Genomic DNA, 12,169 nt, shown 5'->3' with positions numbered 1-12,169 from the left:
TTTAAATGCTTATTTAGGTCAGATTTGGTTCTTTTAACACACACTGCAAATTGTTATATCCAGTAAGCTATAACATATCCTAAATTATATCCTAAATTATATATAATAAATTAAAATATCTTAAATTATATTTTTTGCAATGTTCATTTAGGTAAAACTGAAAAAGTAGTTTAAATGACTGAAATAATAATTAAAAAAAACCATTTGTTCACATTACATTTGTTCTGGTTTATTAAATCTAATAAATTTGAATAATCAGTCTATAATCTTGCTGCTAAAGTTGCATTTTTTATTTGTGACAACAAACTATTTTTTTATTTGCCCATACAATCTTAATCATGCATATAATATAATATAATATAATATAATATAATATAATATAATATAATATAATATAATATAATATAATATAATATAATATAATACAATACAATATAATATAATATAATATAATACAATATAATATAATATAATATAATAATATATTGGTTAGCATTGGCAGCTTATAGCAAGCATTTCTGTGTGGAGTTTGCATTTTCTCCCCGTGTTGGCGTGGGTTTCCTCTGGGTGCTCCGGTTTACCCCCACAGTTCAAAGACATATAGGTGAATTGAAAAAGCTAAATCGGCAGTAGTGTTTGTGTGTAAATGAGAGTGTATGAGAGTGTTTCTCATTACTGGGTTGCAGCTGGAAGGGCATCCGCCATGTAAAACATATGCTGAATAAGTTGGCAGTTTATTCCGCTGTGGCGACCCCTAATGAATAAAGAGACTAGGCCAAAGGAAAATGAATATATTATATTATATTATATTATATTATATTATATTATATTATATTATATTATATTATATTATATTATATTAATATTTGTAAGTCGCTATTAATAAAAGTGTCTAAAAAAAACTATAAAATAATAAAGTATTATAAGGAGGAGAGTATATACTTAATGAAGATTTACACAGATATTTTTTTCTGTTGTTAAACATTAAACATTGACGTCTCTCAAACCCTTTATTATCTTTTTGTAATAAAAACATGAGATAAGATTGTGTTGTGAAGTCACATGCGTTTACCTAGTATGGGATGAACACATGTGGGATTACTTCATAAAACATCACACATTATTAGTGCCTTTATTGCAGATACTGTATTTTCACAATTCAACATGCATTGCCTTTAAACTTTTCATAACTGATCCCTAGATTCATTCCACCAGAAATGACAAATATCTGGTTACATTAAAACAATTCACTTCAACTCAGAAATAAGTCAGATATACAGCTTCATTTCTGTTGGACATGATATATACGGGACAGCCTTTTAGGGTGGTAGTAGTAATGCTTGAATGACATGACACTGGACTTTAAACCATGACAGCCTTCAGTTTCTGATCTGGGCTTTTAACCCACCCCTATATGCCTTTAGCTGTTGCTATTTTCAGCCACTGTGACCTTGCGGTTTAGGCAAAAACGAGAAATGTAAATATTAACTTGGGAAATTTTTAGCCTTGCAAATACACTGATGTGGTATGGAGCCAATTTGGAAGTGGGGTAACTAAGTTGCACGAGTTAATTCCATCAAATGAGAATATATTTCTTTAAGAAGCATGTAAATAAATAGCACTTAAACTAAAAAAATAAAGAAAAACACCCTTTCTTTGAATTTATTAGGTACTGTGTGAGTTTGAGGAAAAGTTTCATATTTGTTTTATTCTTTAATAGGGTGTGATAATTCTTACTAATTAAAAAATATACAGTTGAAGTCAGAAATATTAGCCCCTCTTTGAATTTTATTTTCTTTTTTAAATATTTTCCAAATCATGTTTAACAGAGCAAGGAAATTTTCACAGTGTGTCTGATAATGTTTTTTCTTCTGGAGAAAGTCATATTTGTTTTATTTCGGCTAGAATAAAAGCAGTTTTAAATTTTTTAAAAGCCATTTTAGGGACAAAATTATTAGCCCCTTTTAGCTATATTTTTTCTATAGTCTACAGTACAAACCATAATTATAGAATGACTTGCCTTTCATTCTATAATTATAGAATGAATTAACCTAGTTAAACCTTTAAATGTCACTTTAAGCTGTATAGAAGTGTCTTTAAAAATATCTAGTCAATTATTATTTACTGTCATCATGGCAAAGATTAAATAAATCAGTTATTAGAGATGGGTTTTTAAAACTATATTCAGAAATGTGCTGACAAAAATCTTCTCTGCATCAAAAATAAACAGGGGGGCTACTAATTCAGGGGGGCTAATAATTCTGACTTAAACTGTATATATTGTCCTTTAGAGCAGTTATTTTTTCAGAAAATGAAAATGTTTTCATTTTTTAAAAAAAGAAAATCAAAGTTATTCCACCATGTTAATCATTCTGAAGTTAAAATATTGGAATGTGTTGTCTAAAAATTTATATAAACAAGTAAACATGTTATGAAAATTTCTTTAAGTTGACTTCCGGATCTGGGGTGTATGGAGAAGGCTGCTCACGTCTAAGCTCCAACAATCCTCCAAATAATTTAAAATAATTGAACCTCAGATTTAATTATTAATTGTCAAAAGTGTTCTCAACTTGAGATTCAAGAACACATTAAGCCTTGATAAAGCCATAAAATGATTACCACGGCAAAACTCGACACCCAGAGAAGCTGAGGCAAGCCTCCAAAACAGGTGGCACAACTTCTTTCAATCAAGACCTTATAGATGCTAAAACAGCCTTAAATGCCCCAGTTAATCAAAAATTCGATGCTTTTACACAAACTAAAAAATGCTTAGTTACAATTTTTTTAACATTTTGAAAAAGATATCATTAGTAGTATGCAGATCAAAACAACAATTAAGTTTTAGTTGCATATATTTAACTCATAAATCCAGAAATACTAAGAACAATGTAAAAAATGCAAGGTTCCGCACAATTCCTTTATGTTGTCTCAACACAAATGGCCTAGGTTAACTGCTTTTTACAAATTTAAGTGGATTGAACATAAAACAATTACGCTGTCAAACAATACTCAATTGTTATTGATTTAGCTTGTTTTAAATAAGTAGAACACTTTAATTTTATTTTATTAAATGACCCAAGTGGTTACTTAATTTGTTTTCTATATACATGTAACAGATGTACTCAATAATGATAAACAAAAACCTTCCTAATAAACTTAAACTTGCTGCTCTCTGATTATTTAATCTTCTTTTATGCTCATTTGTAATTCACAAGTGTCTGCTAAATAATTAAATGTATGTAAGAAGGTGTATAGTATTAAAGCAGCTTTAGCTTTATTTTAACTTAATGATCATCTCAGTGAAATGCATTTCTTTGGTCATCCATATGGGACAGCATCTTAGATTGTGTAAACTTAGGGTAAACCATTGACAGGTCAACCAGACACCTAACCTACTTAAAGTAGGTGGAGACTCTCAATCTGTGTCTATAGTGGTCACATGTCAAAAATACAACATTGAGGACGAACCCTAGCTTTATTACGCACATATGATCTAAATCAATACATATTTACATGCAGGGCTAAATTATAGAGGGCAGTAAGATTGCAAGTATCTTTCCTAAATTACGAAAATATACAGGAAATCGGTGTAGTTACCTAATCTCTGAAAAAGGGGGCTGATTTGGGACCGAATCCCTGGTTAATGATAAACCGTCTGTCAAATTTACTGTGTACAGGGAAGCAGTGAGAAAGTATTCCAGTCAGTGCCGTCCACCAGAGAAAAGCAACTGAATTACGAACAGAAAACATGCACACTAATCACAGCTACAGCAACAGGTGAGTCTTTATTTTATTTAACGCACATACAGTGCTCAGCATATATAAGTACACCCCTCACAAATCTGTCTTTTAAGTTCATATTTTTAATAGGAAGCTATACAATATTATATTTGTGCATATACATTAGATTAGTCAGTACTGAAGCCAAATCTGGAGCTTATCTAACAAAATAACTTATGATAGTAGTTAACTAGCACACCCAAATATATGTTCTAGAAAAATATTAAATACAAATTTAAAAAAAGAGGAAAAACCAAGAGAAGCAAAAATATAGAAAATTTCAGTTAAATTTTTTGTAGGTTGTTATATTTTTTGTGCAATATTTTTGAATTTAATTAAATTAACTTTTAATTTCTAAATATGTTTGGTGACTACAATATTATTTTAATAAATATAAGACCTGTTTAATAAATTAGTTTTGTTTAAATGCAACAAAATACATTGACTATATTCACTTAGAATTGGAAAAAATATTTATTTTCGAAACAGGGTGTACTCAGTTATGCTGAGCACTGTATCTGTGCCCATTCATCTTTTTAGAAATCTTTTTTTACAGTGTAAATGAAGTGTTAGAATGTCCCTTTTTACATTTTTATCATGATTTATTTAAATCTGTCATGGAATGTCATCCAGTGTAACTACAGTTTAGATTAAATAAAAGCATGTCAGACATATATAGAGCAAGAATCTTTAGAAAATATATTAAAAAGCTATTTAGAGTTATTCTGTCATCTTTACTCATCCTCAATCAAGTGGTTCCACATGTTTGACTTTTTCCACAAATGTAGGTATTTTGAAAAACGTTGAAAACCAGTAACCATTGATTATAACATACATAGATTATTCTTTATCTATAGATTTTTTCTAAATATTATACTTGTGGTAAACAGAAGAATATAAAAATGTTTGGAACCGCTTACAGAGATCAAATTTTCAATTTTGGTTGAACTATCCCTCTAAGCCAGTGTTTCTCAACCATGTTCCACCAGCACTGCACATTTTCCAAGTCTCCTTAATCAAACACACCAGATTTAAATCATCAGCTCATTAGCAGAGACTGTAAGACCTGTAATAAAGGTGTGAAAAACAAAGGAGACATCCAAAACATGCAGTGTTGGTGGTCCTCCAGGAACGTGGTTGAGAAATACTGTTTTAAGCCATTAGATACTAATTGTTATTTTAAATAATTATTCTTTGCCACTATGCCACATTTTAAAATGTATTTAGCTTTTTATTTGATCTAAACCTTAAACTGTTTGTCCATATTTGACCCAAAAATTATTTGAAACAATCCAACACTGTGTTATAATGCATTTGTCAGCAAGACATTCAACTTAAATGTAATCAAATGTAGTACGACTGCTTATTTTGTTATATAATTGAGCAAGTACTGGCCAGAAATGAGTAAGTTGCACTTTATGTGTTATACTTATAGGGAACATCATTTTCTACATTTCTACTTATTTCTTTCTACATGTACACATGTGTTATGATGAAGTGTTGTGTCCTGAGACTGCAGGTCATTTGTGTTATGGTATGTTGAAGCAATAAAATACACCGCACAGACAAACTGCCACATGACATCACAGAGTTCAACACGCTCTTCAGAACCATAATGTTACTTTATTTTAAACTCTAACACCTCTCAAATTCCCAGACAGTTATATCAGGATATCTTGAATGCAGGATTTCTAGATTTAATTGTTGCTACTTTATTACATTTATTTCTAAATACTGATAAGGGACCGTGTGGTGTTGTGTTATCTTGGTAGACGTGCACCTAGTCATACTATCCTGACTAATCACTGAATACAAGTTGAGCAAATAATCATTCATTCATTTTCTTTTCGGCTTAGTCCCTTTATTAATCAGGCGTCGTCACAGTGGAATGAACTGCCAACTTATCCAGTATATGTTTTACACAGCAGATGCCCTTTCAGCTGCAACCCAATACTGGGAAACATCCATACACTCTTGCATTGACACACAACACTATGGAGAAAACCCACACCAACATGTTGAGAACATGCAAACTTCACACAGAAAAAAATAAGTAGATTTTTTTAAATACGTAGAACATTTTCTTATTTTATTAAGTGACCCAAGTGGTTACTTAATTTGTTTTCTATGCCTTCATGTAACATATGTACTCAATAATAATAAAAAGCTTCCTAATAAACTTAAACTTGCGGCTCTGTGATGATTTGATCTTCTCTTATCCTCATTTGTAATTCACAAGTGTCTGCTAAATTATTAAATGTATGTAATAAGGTGTTTAGTATTAAATGCCAGAAATCCCAACTGAACCAGCCGGGGCTAGAACCAGCGAACTTCTTGCTGTGAGGCGATTGTGCTACCCACTGCACCACCATGACACCAGTGAAGCAAATATTATAGGATAAATTCGATTTTAGTTTATTGATGATTGCCTAGATTTTCACTCTAATTCAGGGATGCACCTTTAATTACTATGAGCTCAGTCCTTCATTCTTATATGAGGTTTCTTAGTTTGGTACAGTAGGCGAACATAAGCTGTATATTAATGTCATCATCTCTCTCTGTTGAAGGTCCTCGCTATTACCAAAGATAAGGAGTCAAGGTTGTCCACACAATGCTCACGTGAACAACAGAGAGGTAAAAATGCGCACACACATACTCATACACACACTTTTCTTTTTGTGTATTGTGAGGACGTACCATAGGTTTCTATTGATTTAATACTATATAAACTATATTTTCTATGGGGAAACCCAACCCGAGCCTATCCCTAGTGCAGTATTACTTTCAAAAAAAAAAAAAAAAGAGTAATTCTGTATGATTTTTAAGACTTTTTTTAAAAAAAAGGGAAATGGACAACGTCCTCATTAATACATAAATAAATAATTAAACACACAAAAGAAGATATGTTAAAGAAAGGTGAAAACCAGTAACCATTGACATACATAGGTTATTGTTTATTTATATAGATTTTTTAAAAATATTTTCACTCGTATTCAACGTTTTCAATTGGAAATGGACAATGTCCTCATTAATAAACAAATAAACAAACAAAAAAATAAATATTTATAGCACAAACACATTTTACAACTACACAACTACTAAAAATTCATATAATTGTTTTAATCGACATTTTAAATCACTTCACCAGAATTTCACTCTTGTTATAAAATGTACAGACAGTAACACACACTCTTCATTACAATCCATCAAAATCAAAGGTTGGTTTTAGAAACTGTGACAGAAAAACTAGGTAATATAAAATAATAATAGTTATTATAAAAATAATAAGACTAAATTGTTAAAACCCTTATTTTCTTTTTAGGAACAATTTTTAAAACACAATAAAACATTTCATAGAGTTCCCAAAAACTTAATTTCCTAAAGTCCAGAAAACAGTAAAAATACAAAAATATAATTTGCATAAATAGACAATTGAACAAATAAAAAATATAGAATTTTGAAAATTAATAATTCCAATTTCATTTAATACCCTGTAAATGCAAAATAAAAATATTTACTAATATATTTAGTATGATTATATGTGAAAATAATGTCATTAATGATCTTTTAATGTCATACATGCAGGATCTGCCTAAGATGTGGTTACCAGCAGGCAGCAGGGACGTCCACTGCCCTGTGTGTTTACAGATGGCCACCTATCCTGTTGAGACCAACTGTGGGCATCTATTCTGTGGTGTGTGCCAATTTACTAAACAATATATCACTACAACAAAAAAATATGCTACAGCATTATTTCTACTGCATATCATACCTTAGATCTCAGCGTTTCACAACACCAATCATAACATGCTGGATGACTGGAGATAGGAGAGTCTGGTCTGCTGTGAGAGAGCAGATGGTGCTTATCTGACTCTGCACTGTTGTATAGGGAATTTAATATTATACTGTTACCATAGATATGACTGCTGTGCTTCTCATCTGACCCAGATCATGTGAATAAACACTGATGGAAATATGTACTGTTAATAGAAAATGCAAAATTCTAAACTGTTGTACAAACACACTGTAATGATTGTGCGTTATACATGTTAAATGAGCACAATAAACAGACTGAAATAACAGATACTATGTATATTTAGTGAGTGGTTTAATATCGAATTTCCTTCGGCTTAGTCCCTTATTTATTAGCAGTCGTCACAGTGGAATGAACCTCCATCTATTCCAACAGTGGATGCCCAATTTAGTTAATCCAATTCACCTATACCACATATCTTTGGACTGTGGGGGAGCACCCATGCAGACAAGGGGAGAACAGGTTTAATATCTGTGGTTCTGATAATTCTTCCTTCATCACATGAACTACAAAATATCTAGAAATAGTGAACCAGGTTCATTAATTTAATTCATAAACATTTAAATTCTTGCATCAATATAAATAAAACTAATTTACCTGAATTAAAAAATAAAAATAAATAGCAACAATCATATTTCGGGTGTAGTGTTAACATTATGAGAATACAAACTGCATTACAGAATTATCACAGTCAATATGGTGGGAAATTTAAGACATCCTTCTGGTGAAAGGGGTTAAATATAAACTATTGTACATAATGAATACTCACATTTCTGTCTGCCAAGTTTATTAATCTTCTATCTGTTTCACTCTGTAGCACCATGTTTGATATCCTACTGGAAACACTGCTCCTGGTTAGATGCCATCAGCTGCCCTCTGTGCAGACAGACGGTAAGAATCTATCCATCCATCCATCCATCCAACCATCATCTGTCTGTCTGTCTATTTATTCTCTATTCCACTTTGTCTATCTATCTATCTGTCATTAAATTGATCGTTCCTTCTATTGATAGTTGTATTGTTCTGTTTATCCATCTTTGAATTGACATATCATAATCAGTTGAGGTTTTAAAATAAGACAATTTTAAGTGTTTTAATTAGGATTAATAATTCAATTCTATTTGTTTATTGTCATGTGCACAGTAAGGAAACAGGTTTTCCTGTGCATTGAAAGTCTTACATTGCCGTCCACAGTGAAGACACACACATAATATACGCATCATACTTGTCATACACATATATACACAGCAGTGACAGAAGACAGAAGTATAACTATGAAATGTATATCTATATAAATAAATATATGTGTAAGTGTGTGTGTGTGTGTGTGTGTGTGTGTGTGTGTGTATATATATATATATATATATATATATATATATATATATATATATATATATATATATATATATATATATATATATATAATTAAATGTAAAGAAATATTATTTGTTAATATAAGTTTATATTATATATCTTCACCTTAGAACTATAAGGTTCTATCAGACATTTTTGTCAAAATTAAGTTATTGACATATTCTTATTAAATGGCAACTAATTTACATTATGGGATGTTTTTCACAAGTTGTCTACATTTTAAGACTTTATTTAAAAAACAAATGTTACACACATACTGTTTGCTATATGGAAATATTATAATCATGAAAAAACTTTGAAGCTCAATATCTCAAAATCATTCAGAACGCAGATAAAATCTTATAATTACAAGGTGACGATATACTGTGTATATTTGTTATATTGCACTTATTTTCACACATATACAAAACAACAGACATGACGGAGAAACATTTTTATAAGTTGTAATTTATTTAGTGCTTTGACGGTGTTTGTCATGCCCCTGTTTCAAATTCGTATATTTTGAATAATACAATTCAAATAGACCATAATGAAATTACAGCCAGAGTAGTACAGTGGCTCAGTGGTTAGAACTGTCGCCTCACAGCAATAAGGCCCCTTGTTTGATTCCTGGCTGGACCAAAAGAGCTTTCTGTGTAAAGAAAATGTGTTCAGTTTGTCTGTGTGGTTTTCCTCGTGGTGGTCTGGGTACATGCGTATAGGTGAATTGGATATACTAAATTGGCTAGTGTATGAGTATGTGTGTAAATGAGAGTATATACGTGTTTCCCAACACTGGTGGTTCATGAGTTAGTGTACTTTCGATGATGGGTTTCAGTTGGAAGGGCATCTGCCACATAAAAACATGTGCAAAAGTAATAAGTGGATCATTCCACTGTGACAACCTCTAATAAATCTAGGAAAGTAGTGAATTTACAGTATAGTGATTCATCAATGGAAAATTTTCAGTGCAAAAATGCACATATTGGATTTTTATTCTTAAAATATTCGCTAAATACATTTTCTTAATGGAGTTTGTTTTTTATTTTGTATATTCAGGTGAATAAGATGTGCCACCTTTTCAGTGAGAACAAGACTGACTGTAAAGAGAGAGAAGTGCTGAGACACGTGAGAGACTATAACAAGCGATACTCTGGCGCACCAAGACAGGTAAACCCTGCTTTTTTTTCTAAAAAGTCCAATTTTGGAAAAGTAAATCTTAGAAGGGCAGCAAGGTGGCGCAGTGGCTAGCACAACCGCCTCACAGCAAGAAGGTCGCTGGTTCAAGGCTCGACTGGGTCAGTTGACATTTCTGTGTGGAGTTTGCATGTTCTCCCTATGTTCACGTGGGTTTTCTCTGGGGGCTCCGGCTTCCCCCCACAAGTCCAAAAACATTTGGTATAGGTGAATTGGGTAAGCTAAAATTGTCCAGTGTATGTGTGCGAATGAATGTGTATGGATGGTTCCCAGTGTTGGGTTGCAGCTGGAAGGCCATCCACTGCGTAAAACATATGCTGGATAAGTTGGCAGTTCATTCTGCTGTGGCAACCCTAGATTAATAAAGTGACTAAGCCGAAAAAAAAGAATCAATTTTATAAACAATGAAGCTGTAGCTCTGATCCATCCAAGTAATCAAACCATGATTAACATTGTTTGCACTGCACATGCTCAGATTTCTTGCTCAATTACATTACATGCTCAATTGAAGACCGTTAAAGGGAAAGTTCACCCAAAAATGAAATACAATTTACTCCACTTTTTCCAAACTTATAGGATTTTGTCTGTTTTGTTTAACACAAAAGATCCATAGTGTTTATGTGGTGAACTAATAACCATTGACTTCCATGGTATTAATTTCACCTACTATAGATGTCAATGGTTTCCAATGTTCTTCAGAACGTCTTATTGTTTTCAGTGGATTATAGAATGCCATAAAGCTTTGGAACCACATGAGGGTGAATAAATAATAATAAAGTCATTATATAACCTTCATTGTTGACAAGCTCATGCCACTCCCTGTAAAATCAATGCAACTACCATGATTACTTCTCAGCAGAGCGAGATTATAGTTTTATTTGCTCTGGACTATCACATCACCACACCCTATTTCTGCTCATCAAAGGTAGCGAAAGCGCAGGTAGTGAAAGCGCAGGGCACAGTTGCCAACAGACTTGTTCTTATTGTCATACCTGCTCTGTCATAAGCTCCAAAATGACAGTCATCTTTTGCTCTTTGTAGGTGAAAGATTACCTGTGTGATGCTCCGCTCTTCCTGCTGGTTCTGGTCAGGGGGCTGGGTAATATGGGTGGCTTGGTGTGGCTGTTTCTCCTGCGGGTGGCAGTGTGTGGATTTGGCGCCGCCATGTCGTTGGCGGCTCTTCCCGGGCCGCTGAGCAGTGCGTTGGGCATCCTGGATGATTTCGTTGTGGTCTTTCTTCTGCTTATTTGCATTATTAACATCAATCAACAGATGGGGCCCCAGAGGACCCGAACGCACTCCATCACTCAGGGTGTGCTGACCGACACGTTGTGATAATGCGCACGCTAGCATGTTCAAATGACGCTAATCAACCTTGTTGGCAAAGGTTAACAGTGTTATGACCTGCTGCACTTTGGTCTGGCTGCACATGGATTTTCAATAATGAGTCTGAAATGGACATACAGCACTCAAGATGAGAGGAGTTCAAATGCTTTAATACATTTAAGGACATTTATTAAAGACAGGATGTGTGGTGTGTGATAAATGTAAATGTTTTTTTGTAATATGCACGTTTCTAATAAATATTTATATGTCGTTTACAATTGAAGCTTATATTTTATGCACATACATAAAAACGACACTGAGACACTTTGTGTAAGCAAGAATTTATTTAATGCATTTTGTTTTCAGTGGAATGTAATTATTGATAGTTATAATCAACTGTTCAGTTTTAGTATTTTAGTGTTTCATTTAAAGAAAGCAGTGCAAATTGAATAATTTCTGGAATGTATGTTTCGGAATTTATGGAGTTTTTCCTCAGTAATGAAATTCAAAATTGAAGAGTAATGTTTTATAAATGCATTTTTTTTTCATTCAGAGCACTTTTAATCATTTTTGGAATGTATATTTTGAAAAATCTACCTCTAAAACTCGAGTATGAATTCTAACATGTGCAGCATGTTAATTCAACGTACAACAAACCTGATTTATATTCTAAAAATATTCAGAAATCAATTCAAAAGG

General features: G+C 32.4%; 1 protein-coding gene across 2 annotated transcripts in view; it reads left to right on the top strand.

Annotated features, from left to right (window-relative positions):
* si:dkey-183n20.15 overlaps window positions 1-12,015 on the top strand; it is a 13,116-nt gene extending 1,101 nt beyond the window's left edge. Inside the window, exons 2-7 of one of the 2 annotated variants that reach the window (XM_087297803.1) lie at window positions 3,686-3,777; window positions 6,348-6,414; window positions 7,366-7,474; window positions 8,412-8,485; window positions 10,007-10,117; window positions 11,186-11,748. In XM_087297803.1, coding sequence (XP_087153929.1) covers window positions 3,749-3,777; window positions 6,348-6,414; window positions 7,366-7,474; window positions 8,412-8,485; window positions 10,007-10,117; window positions 11,186-11,479 — 684 coding nt within the window. In that variant the 5' untranslated portion in view covers window positions 3,686-3,748 and the 3' untranslated portion in view covers window positions 11,480-11,748. 2 annotated transcript variants of the gene reach the window in all.
* Window positions 12,016-12,169: the final 154 nt, after the last annotated feature.

Source organism: Danio rerio, chromosome 20, assembly GCF_052040795.2.
Source record: "Danio rerio strain M-AB ecotype USA chromosome 20, GRCz13ab, whole genome shotgun sequence".
Classification (NCBI taxonomy): domain Eukaryota; kingdom Metazoa; phylum Chordata; class Actinopteri; order Cypriniformes; family Danionidae; genus Danio; species Danio rerio.
The sequence above is the reverse complement of the archived record's forward strand: the minus strand, read 5'-3'. Positions and strand labels throughout refer to the sequence as shown.